Source organism: Leiobunum rupestre, chromosome 1 (genome assembly GCF_980474605.1).
Source record: "Leiobunum rupestre chromosome 1, qqLeiRupe1.1.hap1, whole genome shotgun sequence".
In the NCBI taxonomy this organism is placed as follows: domain Eukaryota; kingdom Metazoa; phylum Arthropoda; class Arachnida; order Opiliones; family Sclerosomatidae; genus Leiobunum; species Leiobunum rupestre.
The window spans coordinates 92,060,533-92,081,591 of record NC_143384.1 but is presented as its reverse complement, the minus strand read 5'-3'; the positions used below and the strand labels follow the sequence as shown (position 1 = coordinate 92,081,591).

At 38.1% G+C, this 21,059-nt stretch overlaps 2 protein-coding genes across 2 annotated transcripts; one reads left to right on the top strand and one right to left on the bottom strand.

Moving 5' to 3' along the window:
• Positions 1-7,233: 7,233 nt before the first annotated feature.
• LOC149968930 (uncharacterized) lies at positions 7,234-11,679 on the top strand. Its single transcript, XM_090169471.1, has 7 exons — positions 7,234-8,856; positions 8,917-9,058; positions 9,125-9,850; positions 9,913-10,233; positions 10,293-10,796; positions 10,855-11,136; positions 11,207-11,679. The coding sequence occupies exons 1-7, from the start codon at positions 7,234-7,236 to the stop codon at positions 11,677-11,679; spliced, it is 4,071 nt and encodes a 1,356-aa protein (XP_090025597.1).
• A 617-nt stretch (positions 11,680-12,296) lies between these two features.
• Positions 12,297-13,601, bottom strand: LOC149968929 (uncharacterized protein F54H12.2-like). The gene has a single exon (XM_090169462.1). The coding sequence runs from the start codon at positions 13,599-13,601 to the stop codon at positions 12,297-12,299; it is 1,305 nt and encodes a 434-aa protein (XP_090025588.1).
• Positions 13,602-21,059: the final 7,458 nt, after the last annotated feature.

Sequence of the window (21,059 nt, the reverse complement as noted above, 5' to 3'; positions counted from 1 at the left end):
TATCTCGTAGTCATTATAATGTTACGAAAGTTCTGGAAACTGTAGTTCATTTAAATAAATGGATTATTTTTCAGCATTGAAGGTTAGTTTATACTCATTTTAAATTAAATTTCCTAATAACTAGAATAAAACCATCAACTAATCAAGTATACTCGATAACCTGACTCGAAGTTTTTTCTGAATTACTTGACTCGAATATGAGAAAATATCTTCTTAAAGAAGTACTCGATTACTCAACTTGCCTTCAATATTACTCGACTAGAATCCTAAAATCACTGAAAGTTCTGAAGTTGGATGAAATTAAAATACACTGAGAATTTTTCAGCATTTTAAAAATGCCTCCAATTAATTAAAATAATATTGCTCTAATATACCTAATTTCTTAGAGTTTGTTTAATTTTATCCAATTTAAGATGTTTGGAGCATTTTACCTAAGTTGACTTGTAGATATGCGAGTCAGAAAATTTCCCGCGGAAACTTTTCCATATTTTTCCGAAAACAAAAATAAATTTTTTTTATTCCATGATTAGTCTAATATTGTTTTTAAATTTAAATAAAGCGTCATTTTTGCCAGATTTTTTATTCCGCATTTTATTTTCCAGGAAAATTAATAACTCTAACTTGATTCTACTCAAATTTCTTTGAAACCTATATTTATTAAGGTTATCCCAGTTTAAACGTTAAAAACGAGATTTTAAATTATTTAATTTACCTAATTTTAAGCGATTGTGTCAAAATTTACTTCATTTTCCGGGAAAACTTGAACTATATAAATTTTATTTCAATTTTAATATTTTACTTAAATATACCCATTTTTTAAACATATTTCGAAAAATCTTTTCAGTGTTTACCTATATTTATGCATTTTGATCAAACTATATCAAATAATGCCAAATTTACTTATTTAATCGTAGTTTAATTTTTAATTTTATCATTAAAAATTATCTCCCTTTAATATAAATCCAGAATTGGTGGTATTTATCTAAATTCAAAGGGAAAGTGGAAATGGTTCAAATTTTAGATTTTTTTTTCAAAATGTTTAAAATGTGTCAAATACCAGAAGCCTAATATATCTATATTATAAGGAGCACTTGGTACGTTGGTCGTCGTCGTCCGAGCTTTCTGGAATGTTTGCTTAGTCTGTCATGAAGCCAAAGGCGGGACGGCGAGGAAAAAGCGACCCGCGGAACATAAGGTTATGTATTTGTACCCCGCCGTTCCGCTGGGCACTACGGCGGCACACAAGACAAAGAGTCATGCCGGACAAAAATGCACTTTGCGAAACAAACGTTCGGCCAGTGAGACAGCCATAAAGACAGGCTCACATATGGCAAACAAACGCCCTCATCATGGCCCAACAAAAGGCGACACCATGGGCTGCCCTAATTCCCACCCTCGCACAGCTGAGGACTAGAGTGACTTCCTCTTCCACCACACAAATCCTCCCCAGTAGGATATTGAATGCCAAGTATGGAACACCCCCGAGGTTCCAGTGACCCAGCGCCCCGATCACGAGACACCTCCTCGAGGACTCCAGTGACCCAGCAAACCGGGTGTGGACCGCCCTCAAGAGCGGGGGGGGTTAAGCTTCACCTCGCTTTATCGAGCTACGATGGCTCCTAACAAGTATTTCGGAGATAAGTTCGCGAAACGCCATTGGCTAAGAATAGACCACGTGGTCAAGTTTTTTCTTTTCTTTTTTCCGATCGCAAGGAAAGGATCCCCCATAAAATCAATGATAGTAGAATACGAATTTTCGTTAAAAGTGGAATTGTCCTTAGCTTATCCTTAAATATCCTTCTCTGAATATATTTTAATGGAAATAACAAAAAAATAACCATTCATCGTGTCGCCACGATTTTGAAAATTGTATTATTGTACTCCTGATTACCAGGCGCCAAAGCCGTCTCGAAACAGCTGTTGTGTGCATAAATGGAATTTTTATTTGTACAATAGTGATTATATTATTTTTGATTTTAATTTATATGCACAAGCGAGCCGTTAAGAATTTCATTATTTTTTATCCTTGAGAGCAAAATAATGATTTATCCTTATGTAAGGAATCCTTTTTAAGGAGAGTTGTAGAATGGGACGCCAGGAAACACTTGCAACACTGATACGCGTGGTGAAAATTCTTCTGGTTTTCATATAAGCGTTACTTGAGGCTCCTTTTTGGCCTTCGAATCACGAAGTGATAGACTGATCAGCGAAATTGAAGCGGAAGAGAGCAATAATAATAATAATAATAATTATAATCAGCTAGGCTAATTGGCCGATCCAAAGCTTCTTGAAGCAGATGTACGTGGTGGCTTCAGGCTAACTGTCCATTCAGTTAGGAACATATCGTTTAGCTTCTTGGCGTCAGCTCCTTAAAAAATTTCAATTATACGATGAACACTAAACTTAAGCCCTTACACTATACATGTTTATTTCATGAACATGTTCATTAAGGTTGGTGTGCAATAACCAGTCAAGCCTTTTTAAAAAATATATCAAATTTAAGACGACAATATTAGGCCTACTATTTCGTCTGTCCAATTAGTTAAGATTCAGTCAAATATAATTTTGAATTGAAAAGGCAAGTGATAAACAATGGACATTAGCAGTATAACTTTCATTTTAAAATAAGTAATCGATTTGTTTAAGCTTAACGCCTTAAAGGCAAAAACTCTATTCGCCTATTTCTTTAAATGAAGCCGTGTGTTCCCGTCTATACGTTATGATGCCGAATCTTGATCTACAAGATTTTGATCAGTTTCATTCAAATTTCTCACACCTTTTTGGAAATAAAAGAACTTTAAAAATATGTTGAACATGTATGCCTAAAAAGGAGCCAAATCTTAGTAGAAGAGAGGAGATGTTTCAAGACAAGGGTATTTATCATCAATTCGCGAAATAATGTTTTTTATTAAATAATTAATATTTTCATTAAATGGCCGACGAAAATGACCAATTGAATGTATCGTTTGTGAAAAACATTTTTGAATAATATTTATAAAATATTTTTTAAGCTATTACCAGTATACAGGGTATTTTTTTTGCTCGAAAAAGTGATTGTTTTCAAAAACTATGTTTTCTAGAAAGTGGAAAGTTTTACTGTACATTATACGTGCCGGAGGACACTTTCTACCAACACTGCATCTAAATCGAAAAATATTTTCACGTTTTTTGAAAATTCAAATTTTAACCGCTAGGTGCTATAAGAAAATAGTAAATGATAAAATTGTAGAGCGTCACTCCGGTTGGGTCCCTTGAAGAGCTGCGTCAACGAATTCTAAGCGCTTGCCGGGAAGTAACCCCGGAAATGATTCAAGCCGCCTTCGAGAATATGATTGTTCGCGTCCAAGCCTGCATCGCAGCCGAAGGTGGTATTTTTGTAACGTACTTATAAAATTTGTGTGTAAGTAGATAAATAAAATGTCTCTTCGTTTTTGCAAAAAAATTGCATTTTTCATCCTACAAAATTAAATCGTGTAATACCTTCTACGCCATTGTCTCCTCGATTTTTTAGCGCTGTTTATTGCATTAAACACCAGATTAACAAATTTCTGACTTTCGTAAAGTTACACTATGGAATTCAAAAAAATGTATTTTAGCTTGCCCACTTGTCACATTTTCATATCGTATTTTTTCAGTGAAAAAGACGTCTATTTTTTGGCACCAACGCTATGTACAGTACAAATTTCAACTCTCTAGAAAACATAGTTTTTGAAAGTGAATTTCACATATCGTGACGTGATGTCTATGTTTGCAGTATGAACACTTAATAGGTACCCAGCAATCCCTTGACTCATGGTTTCCCTTTAAACATCGGAAACACCGTTGTTGAGTTTTCAATATTTGTCTCTTCTCTTCTACGGTGTATTTCGAACGGTTTACCCCATTTCGCCCTAAATAGTTCTCCCAATTCCAATTTATCCCAATCCCATTTCCCCCAATCCTATTCGTCCCAATCCCATTTGTCCCAAAATTACACTTGGTATAAACATGAATCTTATTTTAATATGCAAGTACATCAAATTTTGCCCATATGAATATGGTAAACCTAACCTAACATAATCTAACATTATCTAACCTAACCTAACCTAACCTAACCAAGTCAATTCACATATGGGCCCCTTCCTATTTTATTAGACAATGTCGTCCAAAAATATAATGCCGTCAAAATGTTACGCTCTATTTTTTTCGACATATCGACTCGTACCGATGAGATCTAAAACCGCGCAATTACCATATATTTGGAAAATAATGATTGGGAGAAAGGGGAATCCATATTTTTGGGAATATTGATCGTTGGGAGAAATGGGAATATTGATCGTTGGGAGAAATGGGAATAAATTTTTTTGGGAAACTTGATCGTTGGGAAAAATGGGAATACATATTTTTGGGTTAAATGAACTCTGGTTCGGAGAAATGGAATTGGGACAAATGGGACACCATGTTTTTGGGAGAACTGATAACTTTGGGAGAAGGTAAAATTGGGATAAATGGGAACATACCATTTCGAACAACTTGTATGAGGGTGCCCTTTCTTTTCCCAAAAAAGGCAGAAGGATGATGAGGCTTCGGATACCGTATTAAATGTCATTGTCGATGAAGCTCTAGGTTTTTTTTGCTCCCTTTTGTCTGATTTGCGCCAGTGGCTTGAATTTCTCGTACTGAAGTCGCGTCCCTTTCCTTGATAGAAATTTTCTCTCTTATTGTTATCGAATTTTAATTTCGATAACGCTTAAGATTGCTCTCTACATCAAATTCGTCTCTAATGAACTCTAATAGGCTGTTCATTTTATAGTGGCTGTTTGTTTTATTAGCTCTAATCGAATTTCGCTCGGTAGAAACCCCAATATCATAGGGCATAAAAAACTTTCGTATGACTCTACGCTCATGTTTAAACCTTCTAACCTTCTGATCTGCACTCTAGTCTGATTTTACAGCCTAATTTTTAATCGTTCTACGTCACTGGCATCTGTTATCTTGGACATCGCTAATAGTTTATATACGTGTGCGTTAACTATTTGTTTAGCCATGCCAAAGTTTTCTTCCAAAAGCTTAGAGGTCCTCATAAGGAGACAAAAGAAGGTGGAGGATTTAGACGAAAGATTGTTCGATGACATTCCATTAGCCGAAATACCCCAAGATATGAAAACGGCAGAACAGTACGACGAAAAAGTAAACAAAAAATAGAGAAAATAATCGCAAAATATAATAGTGGAGCGAATACGAGTTATATGCAAAATTATCAAGCGTCAGGACAAGTGTATCAGTAGTAGGGGAGTGTATGTTTGAGCATTTGGGGAGCCAAGGGGAGCCCGGGTTAGTCAAGGGGAGCTAGGGTGGGGGAGCCGAAGGAGCCAAGTGGAGCTAGGGGGAGATTTTTTTCAAAGGAGAATCAAAAGTTCGTGTACCTACCCTAGAGTGATTTTTGAAATTTCCGTGGGGATTCAAATGTTTGCTTACTTATCCCAGGGTACTTAGAGGACAGAGAACTGAACTGTGGGGTATATCGGTACTTAGAGCATTTGGGGAGCCAGGGGGAGCTGGGGGAGCCCGGGTTAGTCAAGGGGAGCTAGGGTGGGGGAGCCGAAGGAGCCAAGTCGAGCTAGGGGGGGATTTTTTTCAAAGGAGAATCAAAAGTTCGTGTACCTACCCTAGAGTGATTTTTGAAATTTCCGTGGGGATTCAAATGTTTGCTTACTTATCCCAGGGTACTTAGAGGACAGATAACTGAACTGTGGGGTATATCGGTACTTAGAGGACAGAGAACTGAACCACATGTACATTTTCTAACCCTATTTCATATATTATTTGTTTAACGGTACTTAGAGGACAGATAACTAAACAACATAGTCTAGGGTTATTGAAGATAATAAATATGCATTTATAATAATGGTATGCGTTAATTTCGAAATAAGCTTACTAAATAATAAAATCCAGCTTTCGAACTTAAAAAATTTATTAAAAATTAAGATATTCCATCATGTTACGGACTACTAAATTAATTAACCCCTCCATCAACCCTGCTTCCCTCTCTGGAACATAACCTTCCACATCTCTCAAGTCCCAACGTCTGCGTTCCATCAGGGCCCATAATCGGTCCACGACGCTAAAAATATCATATTGTTATTACACTACATGGAAAGTTGAAATATTATTAAAAAAACATACTATGTGCCCCGCACATTAGGGGGTGGATGGAGCGTGTCCTCCGCCTCTCTCTGCGCGTCGCTATAGGAATATCCGCTGCGGAAAATACAAAAAATATATACTTTCCCTATACATTATATATATATATTTTAGTCCTACCTGCTACTCAAAATGTCTGTGATTTCAGCTATTATAGCCAACATCAATTCATCGCTCCTATCTCCGGCTACGGATATCATAGGTCCAATCATTTCTATTATGGAATCTATGATACTATTTGTAAATGATAGGTAAATTGTATAAGAGAAACCCAAATGACAAAAACAAAAAAAAAACAAAAAAACATACGTTATTGCGTTGGCATTATTGCTTGGATACGGCATTTGGGGAGGTACGGGCGGTACTACTTCAAGTAAAGAGGGACTCGGCGCGTACGGTAACGTATCCGAATCAGAACTAAACACAAAATTAATAACAAGGTAAAAATGGATTTTAAGGAAAATAAATTTTACACTTACTCGTATTCGGGCTGCTCAATTCTCACTGCGACATCGATGTCTCTGCTATACTCGCCAGAGCTCTCGGAGTCTGTTCTTGGCCGTTTAACCATCTTGACTTGTGAACTTTCATCACAAATGCACCTCTTATATATATACCAATATATATATATATTGCACATGATAACACGTCGGCAGTGTTTTGAGTCATGCTAAACTTCCATTCTACGTATTTAGAATTCAGTGTTGGTAGATTTCCATCGACGAGCAACCTCGTGATAACCGGCAGATAACGCGATGAGTCATGTTTGTATTGTAATCTACAACTTTAGACTTTCGCGATCACCTCCTTCTATGATATTAATGAGTATCCCTATATCATCACTTTTAAGCGACATAATTGGTCGAAACTTTTGCATTTCATATCAATCTATCAATTCTGATTTGATTGGTTGATACTGTCGAAAGGATAAAAGCGTACCCATTTAAAAACGGGTGGTTTAATGGGAATCTGTCTATTCCGCTGAGATTTTTATATCATCGATTTTCTTAAGTATTCACTTAGAGTTATAATTTTAGTACATTTTTAATAATGTTTAATTGCGATCAATGCTCTTCCAAGTTTTCCGCGAAAAAGAATCTTCTTCGTCACGTTCGCGAAAAACATGACGAAGAAAGGTACTCGTGTCCTGAATGTGGAGCCGCCTTTACCCGCAGGGTAAAATTAAGATCCCATACCGAGAAACATCACCCTGTATCTTCGCCTGCCCAAGAACTATTTTACCAAAGTTCCGGACCGTCCGCTGAGGGGGTCGTTCATCAGATCCGACTCAGCAACCTCCCGAAAGTAATTTCCACACAAGCGACTCTCCCCGCCGTACCGACGACTCTCCCCGTTGATCCAAATTATCGTGAAGGTTTTCATTGGAGTCAAGAAGCCGGGCCGTCTCATCGAGTGGACTTTGTTCCAGTACGTAATAGAGTGATACATCGTGTCAAACGTTCACGACCTGAAACTACGGAAACTTCACCAACCAAAAGACAGAGGTCAGACGAATTCGATTTCAGAGACAGCCAGTACGATGATGATCTTTTGGAAAAGGTTAATTACCAGGAGATGTTAGAGAACGAAAATGACGAAAATGTGGGCGAATTTATGACGCAGTGGGAAGCGGCAAACCAAGCAATTCAACCTGAAAATCCAGACGGAAGCGCTTCCGAGCAGGATCAGTTGGAGGAGATTTTCGCACTGGGCGATAACGTCTTCGCCGCGAGGTTCACCCCAGCACGAGTGGAAACGGACGCGGAACAATTCATCGATCGTAATCGACGTGCGATCGGAAACTACCTGCGAAATAAGTTGAAAATTAAGAAGGGACTAAAATGGTACTTGACAGTACGGTGTAGATTTACTCGTCCCTTGGCCAACGAAGCGGGGTTGGCGGAGGTAATTCCGTATTTCCGAGGGCTGACATACGCGTTATTAGGTGAGGAAGATATAACCGGGCAAATTGACGAAAGTACAAAGAAAATTGTACAGTCAATGTCGGAATTTGAAAACCAGGGATCTGGATGGGTTTTAGACCGTATTCTTTTCCTTCAAATCAACATCATTAGTTACGCGCCTCTAGTCGGTGGATCCTTCATCGAAACGCCCGCAAAACTTGCCAACAAAATGGCTATCATCAACGTGAAAAACAGTGACCAAAAGTGTTTCATTTGGTCGATTTTGGCCAAACTGCATCCGGTAAACCGTAACCCAAATCTCGTTCGTAATTACACGCGACATATAGACGAATTGAATCTCGCAGGTGTTAAATTTCCTTTGGAACTAAACTCGGGGAAAATAAAAAAATTCGAAATAAGTAATAATCTTTCCGTTAACGTATTCGCGTATGAAGGTGTCGTTTTCCCGCGTTACGTGAGTACACAGGTCGTGGAAGAATCTCGCCAAATAGATTTGCTCCTTCTAGCCGAAGGGAGTAAATTTCATTACTGCTTAATAAAGAGTTTAAGCCGCCTCCTTAGTGACCATACCAGGAATTGTAGAAAAACTTACTATTGCCGCTATTGCCTTCACCGTTCTGCCGGTACAAATGCTGAAATCAACCATCAGATTCACGTCAATAACTGCAAAGTCCACGGCCCACAGTTAGTTAACATGCCAATTAAAAACCCAATTCTCAAATTCAAGAAACATGGATGGTGTCAAAAGGTAATATTACTTATTTTTCATATGAAAAAATTAAATAGTACGCTAACGCTTTAAATTTAGGTTCCATATACAATTTATGCTGATTTCGAGGCAATTCTTCCGAAGGTGCACACGTGTATTCCAGACGAAACACTTTCTAGCACAACAACCTTGTCCCTTCACATAACGTGTGGGTGGTGCTTTGTCATTGTAGGACCCGACGGTAAATATATATATATTTATTGATTTATCAAAATAATTATTTTTACTAAAATGTTTTTCTACGTAGGTATGCCCAGTAAGCCAGTAACTTTCAGAGGTGATGGTGCGACAATGAAATTTTTAGACTCGCTTCAACGGGAGGAGGCAATTATTTCCGAAAAGATCAGAGAGGTCAAACCTATGAATCTTTCGAGCGTTGAAATGACGTCGTTTAAAATGGCAACAAATTGTTACGTTTGTAACAAATGTTTTACCGTGAAAGATATCAAGGTTCGCGACCACGACCATTACAGCGGCAAATATCGGGGAGCTTGTCATCAAAGCTGTAACCTGAAGCTAAAAGCTCCAAACCACATCCCGGTCTTTATCCACAATTTAAGCGCTTACGACGCGCATTTAATTATGCAGTACATTGGAACTATCAAAAATAAAGACATCAACTGTATCCCGACTAATTCTGAAACATACATTTCCTTTTCTCTCGGGAAATTGCGATTTGTTGATTCGGTGCGATTTTTACCCGCCTCTCTAGAAACTCTCGTCTCCAACCTGGCAAAAGGAGGACCCTCAAAATTTCCGATTTTGAATTCAAATTTTGCTCCGGATGAAGTTGCGCTTCTTCTTCGAAAGGGTTTGTATCCCTACGATTACGTCGACCACATTGACAAATTTAAAGAAAAAACGCTACCATCAAAAGAGGCTTTCTTTAATGTACTCACTAAGGAACACATAAGCGATAGCGATTACCATCACGCCAGAAATGTGTGGACTACATTTCACACTATGAACCTCGGTAAATAATTTTTAAATTACTATTTTCATTACAACTGATTAATGTTATCTATATTTTTATAGGAGAGTATCACGATCTATACGTGACATCCGATTGCCTACAACTTGCGGATATTTTCGAGGCGTTTCGGACCATTTGCCTTAGTTACTACCATTTGGACCCTGCGCATGCGTTCACAGGACCCGGATTTGCATGGGAAAGCGCACTCTACATGACCGGTGTCGAACTGGATCTCCTTTTAGATCCGGATATGCATTTAATTATCGAGCGCGTAATACGTGGTGGGGTATCGATGATATCCCACCGCTATGCCGTGGCTAATAACACATATTTGCCTGACACGTATGACGCCACAAAACCCGACACGTTCATCACGTATCTCGGTAAATATTTTGAAAATAAAATTTGTTAGCATTATAAAAACCATCTATTTTACTTCCAGATTGTAACAATTTGTATGGTACGGTGATGAACGACCCTATGCCGATGAAAAGCTTCGTGTGGAGTACAGAAAGCCTCCAAAATATCCTCGCTCACCCTGACGATGACGTAAAAGGTTTTATTCTGGAAGTCGATTTGGCTTACCCGAGTAAACTGCACGACGAGCACAATGATTACCCTTTGGCTCCGGAAAAGCGTCCGATCTTAACGACTGAACTTTCACCATACTCCAGAGCACAACTTGAACATTTAAACATTCCGGTAAAAGACAGTCTCCCAAAGCTCGTCCCTAACCTAAACACCAAGGAACACTACGTTGCCCACTATCGGAGCTTGAAATATTATGTCGCCAAAGGGATGAAAGTCTTAAAAGTTCATAGAGTGCTTTCGTTTGAGCAAGGGACTTGGCTCAGTGTTTACATAAACTTCAACACGGAGAAGCGTAAAACAGCAACTAACAATTTTGAACGCGAATTCTGGAAGTTACAAAATAACATCGTCTTTGGTATGTGTATGTTTTTTCCTCTGTTATAAACGGAAAATATAATTAGTTTTCATTTCAGGAAAAACCATGGAGAATTTGCGTAATAGAATCAATTTCTTCCTGGTCCAAACCCCCGAGAAGGCCACCAAAAAAGCGAATTCGCCCGCATTCGAACGATTCACGATATTCAACGAGAACCTTGTTGGAATTCACCTAAAAAAGAAGAGTTTGACCTTGGACCGTCCAATCTTTACCGGTTTTACAATCCTAGAATTGTCAAAACTGTTAATGTACAGGTTCCACTACGATGTCGTCAGAGAGCAGTACGGAAATAAGGCAAAACTGTTATTCACGGATACCGGTACGTATCCATCGAATTTGTCGTTTTCGCTTTAAAGTTATTACAATATTTGTTTCCCCTCTATTTACAGATAGCCTGACTTATGTCATTCAAACCCGAGATCTGTACGCCGACTTCGCGAGACACGCCGATAAATATGATTTCTCCTCGTATCCCGAGAACCATCCACTTTTCAGCTCAACGAATTGCAAAGTACTTGGTAAATTCAAGGATGAGCTGTCCGGAATCCCCATCAAGGAGTTTTGCGGACTTCGTCCGAAAATGTATTCGCTACTGTCGGCGAGCGGCGAAAAGAAAACGGCCAAAGGCATTTGTAAACGTGTCGTGAAGAAGTATGTACGACACAAAGAGTATCGTGACTGTTTGCTGAACAGAAAGGTGACCATAGCACAGATGACGCGCATACAAAGCAAAAAACACGAACTTTTTACAGTGCAACAATCAAAATTATGTTTAAACCCATGTGATGACAAGCGCTTCATTTTAGAAGATGGTGTCACTACTCTAGCCCATGGCCATTTCAGAATTCCCGCGGAGAGATAACACCACGTCCTCGCGCGCGCGTTTACTCGGTCAAATGTTTCCGCGTCCGCGCTGCTGGGGCCCCGCGATTTGTCGAAATATTTTTTTTGTGATAATATATATATATATATATATATATATATATTTATTCAAATGATAGCGAAAATAAAATTATTTTAAAAACTTTATTAAAAATCTTTTGTACATGAATTCTTCAATCATACTATCGTTTACATTTTTATTATTTTTAAACCTCGAAACAATATCATACATTTTAATACCCCTACATCTATTCATAGCGTAATAAACACAATGTCCACCGCAAGTTTTGCTTTTATTACTCTGAAGTTGCTTTGAATTAAAAGTACCAGTTTTACTATTTCTCTCGATGAAATCATTAAATCTAAAATAGTCCGGAGGATTCCCGTAGGAGTCGTAGAATTCGGTATTACGATTTGATGAGCAATATATCACAGTCCAGTGTTCACCGTTCGTATTCGATAATCCGGTATTAACAAAATATAGAGACGGAAATATTTTCACATATTTGGGTAATTTATCAGCCGCGAAAACGCCACAAAATAATTTTTTGGTGTACGGATCTTTTTGTAGGATGCTAGTCAATTGTAACGTGTCCATTAGCTGGTGTAATCAAAGACCACAGTCCTATTTTTATCGATTTCTATGAGGTTTTGATATTCCGCGTAGTACAGTACGGTAACAGTTTTGGGTAAATCTTTCACAAACTTTAATTCTAATCTCACGCTCCCGTTCCTGATCAAGTGAAAGTGCTCCGCCGAGTGGGAGAGATCCGCGGTGAGATCGTATACAAAAAGGCAATTTCCTTCGGCGAATTCTTCTCGATTAATTAGATTTCCTTCGTCAATATTAAATTGTCCAGTTTGGAGAAATAAGTTAATGTATGACCTCATACATAAGTCATTTTTGAAGTTTGGAGTTAGGGGTTTATGGGGAATACACGTACCGTCAACGTATAAAGCAATATGGTTTACACCAAAGTTTTGGAAATTAAAAGGGGATTTCGAATAATCGCCCAAATAAGCGCTTTGTTCTATTAATCCAATTACGACTTTCTTAGGAATTTGAGAATTAAATAAATTGTCGCGTGTTGACATTTTTGATCCTATCGGAATAGAGTAGGTGTTGCACTCACTCCTAATAATTGGATACTTCATGGAGCCACGATCCAACGCTTTTGCGTGCGCGAGAATAATTTCCGGAATAATTTTAACTTTTCTGATGTACAACGACGCTGTTTCAAATTTAACTTTATATTTAATGTCGCATGACGATTGTATGCAAAACTCGTTGGGATTTTTAATAAACCTGAATCGGAGATTAAGCATATTCGGTAGAAAGCGTGATTGTTGACACATATCGATATGAATGGTTCCAATCATATCAATTGTACCTTTTTTCGAAAACGTCATTCTTTTCTGAAAACCCTCGTTGCTTGCCAGCACGTCAAATTTCCCGGCTGTGTCTTTGTAGAAGAGAGAACTAGTCAAAAAGCTTTCTTTAGCCGGTCCTCCGAACGTGAGTAGAGTTTGAATCATGCTTTTGTATGCGTAATTCTGGGCCGATGTGGTGACCGATCTCTCATTCATAATTAAATGAACTTCGCTGAATAAGCTGTGAAGGAACATATTTACGGGACCAACGGTTTCTTTATCGTAGTCGGGATCTGCGCCGTCAGATTTCACTATTCTCACTTGCACGTGGAGGAGTGTTTTGGACAGATCTAAATAAGTCTCGGAGTTTCCGGGGATATCGAAATTAATATTCGAATTTTCGTCCGCGTTAGAAATTGGATTGTATTCCACCCATTCTCCACTGACAATTCCCGTTTGCGTGAGAGGAACCTCGAAAAGGTCCAATTCTGAGTTGGTACATTTACCAGACTGATGATGAATTAAAGCCATTATTTTGAGAATATATCGGAATGTTTAGTTACGCGTCTCGCTCGCTTCTTAGCTGTGACTGAACTGACGAGTTGTATCTTTCTACGCTTTCTTTTTATACCGTTTCCAGACATTTTTTGTTTCACCATATCCTTTAACTCGGGAAACGTTTCCTTCCCGATAGCGGTACCGTGATTTTTCAATGAACTTCTTATCGGAACTCCACTAGCAACATCGTCCGCGACTCTAGCGCCGGTTTTCAGAAACTTTTTTCCTAAGAAAATAGCGCCCCTTTTTAAAATTGGGACAGCTTTTCGAAAAGCAGATGCCAATATGTTACCGAGCCCGTAACCGCGTTGGGTCGATGAGCCTTGATAAAATGGGAATGAACCGTTCCCGATTTGCGATTGGTAATAGTTGTCATAGTCGATAGTATTATTTGAACCAAACCGAACTTGATTTAAATAATACTTTTCGTAATCGGAATCGCCTTCTCTGAATACTGTTTTCATGGTGCGCACGGGTCAATTTCTAACTGCGAAATGAAAACACGGTACTCTGGTTTTTCTTTTATAAGGGTGTCCACGTTCGTCTCGGTCTAAAATGTAGAGTAATATGAACCTTTCCTCTTTCGAACTGAACTGGTACACGCATTTCTGACAAAATGTGAATTTCGATGGTTTGAAATCTGTTTGTTGCCACCGGGATGTAATGCGTCTTTACCCTGAACGCTCACAATTCTTAAAAGTGGGCCGTTACAGTCGCCTACAGCACGATTTTCTACAATGTCAGAATATACAAACAAGGAATGAAGTCCAACATCCATATCGACGGTATATTTCGATAGCGTTTCCTTTTTGTTAATAGTGAAATCCTCTCCTGTATTTCTCGTAAATCCCAGTATTGTCGCTAGGATTCCCGACATTTTTAAATAAACCTTATTTTCCAATTTCACGTAAACTTTTCTCAAGTGCTTCACGTATTTAAACGAGACTGGTAACACGCGTGACGTTGTGGCGCTTATAACAGCAGCGTGTTTGTTATCAAATTCGAATTGCATTAGATCTAGAAGATCTGTAACGCACCCGTAATAACCTTTAGGCACGTCGATATGAGTCGGAAACTCACGTTCATTGTTCTTCGAAAGAGTTACGATACAATCATCCCTTAGGTTGTTCCATGTTCTCGGATAACTAATCTCGGCTAGACCAACCTCGTAAGACCCATCGATTTGAACACATTCCGGGAGATACGTTTGGAATTTACTCATGGTATTACCCTCGAAGAACTTCGAAGAAGAATCCGATGGTAATGTAATGTAGAAACTCATACTATGATAATTTCTTTAACCCAACTGTCAAATGAGGGTGGATATCCCTTCCAACGTACTAATTTCTCAACTTGTCCGTCGGGAGTCCGCCTGCTTCTTAAAATCTTCGCAATTATAAACGGACAATTTTCCAGGTCTTTACCGACTCGCTGTATTTCCTCCTTGTAGAAAACGCCCGTAATGAGCTCAGAGTTGAGATCACGTAGCTTATATACCGGCGGATCTCTTGGAATTCTTTGAACTACACGGAATAATTCTTCCGTCCAATTCGCCAAATATCCCTTTTCAAATGTTTTCTTATTTTTACTCATTCTAACAATATCTCCGATCTCAAATGGAAACGAAATTGGCGGGGAAAAATTAATTTTCCCATACAAATTTTTCCAGACCTTATCCGAATTTTCCGGGGAAACATCAACTGGTTTACATTTTATAGAGCTGTGATAATTATTGTTGTATGATCCAACAAGTTCTTTCAAAATATCAATATATTTATGGGTATTATTTTTAGTAAAGTAACGATACATTCGTTCTTTCGAAGTCCTGTTAAAACGTTCGACGACGGACGCCTTTAATTCTGAGTGCGTTGCGAAAAATTTAATGTGACTTTGTTCGAAATATTTTTGAACAGCGGAACACACAAACTCACTACCGTGGTCGCTTTGAACTCTTTTGGGTTGACGGCCAGACGTTAGAATATTTTTAAAAGCCTCCACCATTGTCCGTCCCTTCTTATTTTTTATGCTACTACAATTGCGAACTTGCTGAATACATCGATACAGCAGAGCAAATACCTATACCCTTTATTCACACGAGATAAACTTTGCAAATCGGGCAAATCAATTTGCCATTGGTCGTCAATACCGTACACAATAGTTCGATTTTTAAGGAAATTTTTTACATCTTTTAACGTCACCTTTACGCCTTTCGATTTAGCCTAATGATAAAGCGCTTTGACACCTCCAAAGGAACCAGACTCCCGGACATTGAAGTATATATCCTTTAGTCTATCCATTCCGCGTGCAGTTTGCACTACTATAGTTATGAAACACCACCTCAGATATTTCGAAGATTATTATTATGATTATGATTAAGAAAGCGGTCAATACTTTCGGATTTTATAAAAACGAATCAGTAAGACTGGTTACAACAGCAGCTTCCATCGCACAACCGTCCATTAGGATGGATAAGTTATAAGTGAATAGAAAGTAAAAATTGATTTTCATAATATGTCAAATTTTATTCGAAACGTTACAAGACAATGCAATTTTGAAACCCATTACCAATCATATTACTATCATAATCGTCATTTTTTAAATCAACAGAATCTTTCATTTTACGTTTGTTTTTACTTTTACTAGATATTACTTCCCTAAATAAGGATTTAGGTACATTTTCCTTTACTAAACAATTGTAAAACTCGTCCACTCCGGGAATGATTTTAATTTTTTTAGAGTTTACCGCCCAATACGCCAAAAGATCTATAATATGCGAACCGGAAATTGCATCACCTTGATATATTAATTCACCATTTTCGTTAAACTTAATATTTGTAGATTTCTCTATCCATTTGTACAAGGTCAAACACTGGTCAATATAATACCCTGGTATAGCGGAGGCGATTTGCGTTTCCCAGTTTTTAACTAAAGTTTTTTTCTTTTCTTTCACTCCCTTGTTGAGGCGTTGCTGTAGTTTGTGATTAAAAATATTTAGTTTTTCAGTTTGGTTCAATTTTCGGCGTTCCATAACAATGTTAGGGTCAGTGTGTAGTTCGAGGAGAGAATCCACTTTCGGTATCTGCTCGTGATTTTCTCCCACTTTGGTATTTCCAGTTTGAAGTCTTCGAAAAACTTCTTCCGAAACTAGTAACATTTTACGAGCCATCACTTGATTGCTTTGCTTATTGCGGCGCCTGCCACAGAGCTAAGAATTGAGAGGATTGGAGGCAACAAAATGGGTAAAAATCCACCTGTTTGATTAAGAATCTTTCTTCCCCTTGATGGGGATAACTTTCGATTAAATTTTCGAAGAACACTACGATGTTTCTTCAACCGCTTCTTCTGCTCATCTGAAATTTTTACTGACCCTCGTAAAACATTTATACAACATTCGGCTAAAGTTTTTAACTCTTCATTGCTGGCGTTTTTAATAGCGGCTTTTCTTTGACGCGCTTTTCCACTCGATAAATATTTCAAAAAGTTTATATTTTCTTGCACCCTATTCGACGAAACCATGTTGCGATTTTATGCGCTTTGACGATGGCACAGCGATTGGGATCTTGATGGAACTTACAATGCTCCGGCGGACTTAAACAGTATATGGTAGAAAGACGGGGGCAGCTCAAATCTTCAACGTTTCTAACGTCAACCGTTAAAAATTTTGAGAGAACTTCCGCTTTTTCTGTCCCTTTGCAATAGAACGTTGTGGCCCTTTCAAGGATATGTTTCGCGACAGTTTCTCGACTGCTATAAGCGTGTTGACCCTCTTTCCAACGCAAGTCACAAATGTTCCACTTTAACCACCTGCACTGTCTTTTATCCTCCGGTGAGAGATCCGAAAATGGAAATGGTGGTCTGAATGTCCATGCTTGATAGTCTCCCGTTTGGTCTATGAAGAGGGCCACTTCTTTAATGATCCATTCCCCCTTCACTCTATAGAAATTCGCTTCTATAAAACCAGTCATTTCTCAGAAGTCTAAACTGTCATCAATAAATTTTCGTCAAGAGAAATCACTACATTTTAAAGTCGGAATATATTAAAGTTTACTTACATTACAATATATCATAGAAGATAATCACTTCTGCTCTTTGGAGGTTTTCTTTCGTCAGCTTTCCGGATCAGAATGATTTCACCCCAAAGATCTATGTCGCTTTTAAAGGAGTCCTACTGGGGTTAAAGTTCGCTCAAATAATAACATCGTAAAAACCAAAGTACAATGTTGACTGGTAAATCACAATCAATATTTAGCCATTAATCTAATCGGGTAGATTTAGAAATTGTATTTTTCCACTCATTATTACTACATACTAATAAATATTTCTTCCGATAGATTATTTGGGTAAATAGATAGCCGCTTGCTCTCCTGGTATAATTCCAGACCGAAGTCTATGTTTGTCATGAGTATTCGGTTTCAAATCAATCAACAAGTATCCGTAAGGTTCAGATACGGCTTGTTTGAACGCGTCTATGACGAACTTGCTATTTACGGGTGATATTTGTTTTGCAAGATGATATATAGCTGACTGGTCACGTGGCGATTTAAAAATAACTAAATAGTGCGCATTAAGGTTCAATGTTCGTATCTCCTTACCGGGGTAGTACAAGTTTTGCATTAGAATCAGGATCGAGGTATTGCGGTGATGGCTGACTCTAACGAAGAGATTTGTCACATCTTTGTTATTCGCAATCTCACACAGCAAATCATCAAGTATTACTAAATTCTTTACATTAGGTTCAAGAATAGTTACATCTAAAAGTCCTTCAAGAAATTCCACCGCTGGCGAGTAATTCAGAACGGAATTAAACAAAATAGATTGATATTCGGTGTAACACCATATTACTCTCTCAGGAACTGGGTAAATACACGTTTTCATATTCTTAATTAGGTTTGCCACAAACACAGACTTTCCCGATTGGGTTGCACCACTTATTATTCCGTTAAAAGGGTGCTTTAGGCTTAGGTCTATTTCCATGACTAACAATGTCGAGGAACAAAGAATGAATGATATCTATTTAATAAATGTATTTTATTTATAAAAGCATTTTCTTCGAAGTACAAATAATAATAGTTAAAATTTCTTTACAAAATTCGTGACTCAGAAATGTTTGGTTTAGGAATACATTATGCGTGGCATTAATATCGAGAGACTTTACGGCATCAGGGTATGATGTTTCTACTCTCTCGGACCAATCTTGAACTAAACAGTCATGTTCTAATTGTGATGGGAGGGAATACATACACCCGTTGCATTTTAATCGGATTGATTCACGCAGCTGTGACACCACGTTATTTGCGATCAGATCTCGAACCCGTATGGTCTCTCCTAAAATAGTCATTACATTTTCGTACTTCTCAAATAAGTTCGTCCACAGCTCAAACCCTTTCTTAGTCGGGAAGAGCATTCCGTAGCTCTTTCCAGTTCCAGGAACCATCTCTCGAATGTCCAACACACGTCGGTCTTGATAAGTAGACATCTCGATACGTTTGGTTGCCGAACCTTCGAAGAACGATGTAGAGGGTTGGATAGTTTCGCTTTCCAGAAATGATGTGATCACCATTCGTCTGTTCCATAACTCTTTGAATTCGGTCTCAGTCAGAACGATTCCCGATGAACCGTCCGTTTGTCCCAGCTTTATTTTTCCTTCCGCGGTGATGGATACTGCTTTCTTTGCCGAAATTTGGAAAATATTTGTTCCGGACCTTCAAATATATAAATATTACTAACGCTCGTTGTCGAACTTGAAAGTTCTAAGTTATTGAAAATAAAATATACTTACATTTCAAAGTCTGATGTTTCGTCTTCTTCGTTGTGGATGTCGATGGAGAGAATAATGATAATGATCTCAGGCTTGTCTTTTATACCCAATTAAGAGTATAAAGGTCGATGCAGAAATAACATACAATCGTCATGGGATTTCCCAGAATGCATTTACGTACTCCAAATGTTTACTTTTATATTTGATTTCGATTATTAATTAACTTTGGAATACAAAAAAAAGAGTAAAGGTCGGCATTTATCTATTGAATATGGTATTTCTCAATTTGTTTTACTCATATGGAAATTTTAAATATTCCTTTACACCCTGTATCGTTCTGAACTCTGACTTGTACGTCATTAGCCCTCCAGTTGATAAATACCGGAGATAATAATGGTTCAAATTTCAATTTAATAAGCATACTGAAATGTTGTTTATTTCTAAGAACATGATTCACTCGATTGTCGTACGGAATAATATGTACGGTCACATCGGAGAAACGAACACGCTTCATTATGTGATAGGATTAGAATGAACAAAATAAATATCTATCCTTCGAATAGCGATATACATTTAAAGTTCAGTTCTCTGTCCTCTAAGTACCGATATACCCTCTAAGTTCAGTTCTCTGTCATCTCAGTATCAATATTCTTTTAAAGTTCAGTTCTCTGTCCTCTAAGTACCGATATACCCCACAGTTCAGTTCTCTGTCCTCTAGGTACCGATATACCCCACAGTTCAGTTCTCTGTCCTCTAAGTACCCTGGGATAAGTAAGCAAACATTTGAATCCCCACGGAAATTTCAAAAATCACTCTAGGGTAGGTACACGAACTTTTGATTCTCCTTTGAAAAAATCTCCCCCTCGCTCCAGGGTAGGTACACGAACTTTTGATTCTCCTTTGAAAAAAATCTCCCCCTAGCTCCACTTGGCTTCTTCGGCTCCCCCACCCTAGCTCCCCTTGACTAACCCGGGCTCCCCTGGCTCCCCAAATGCTCAAACATATACTCCCCTACTACTGATACACTTGTCCTGACGCTTGATAATTTTGCATATAACTCGTATTCGCTCCACTATTATATTTTGCGATTATTTTCTCTATTTTTTGTTTACTTTTTCGTCGTACTCTTCTGCCGTTTTCATATCTTGGGGTATTTCGGCTAATGGAATGTCATCGAACAATCTTTCGTCTAAATCCTCCACCTACTTTTGTCTCCTTATGAGGACCTCTAAGCTTTCCTCTAATTCTTCTAATTTTATGTGATTAGTTGTATAAAGTGGCGTTATCACTGTCATTATTAACTCAACTATAGAGTTTCGTAGAAACGCTCTCGTTACTTTTAGTCTTTCGACGTCTTCGTGATCCATTTTATTGTTACGCTTTCTTTACACGCTGATAATGAACTCTACTCTATTGCTTAATCACTTGCCGCGCTAATTTCAATCCAAGAATCCAGGGTTTCGGCACTATGTAATTTCTTTAATTTATAACTCTAGGGGCTCTACTCTACTCTTATCATACTCTAATGTAACATTAAATAAAAGGGCTCTTGAATTAAATGAAATCCAGCTGAAGTCAAAATCATACTTTATTTTTGTCTCTACACGCGTTCTCTTTCAACTCTATGAAAACTCTGCCCGTTTTTCGGGGCTCTTCTTGTTTCCTCTCTCTCT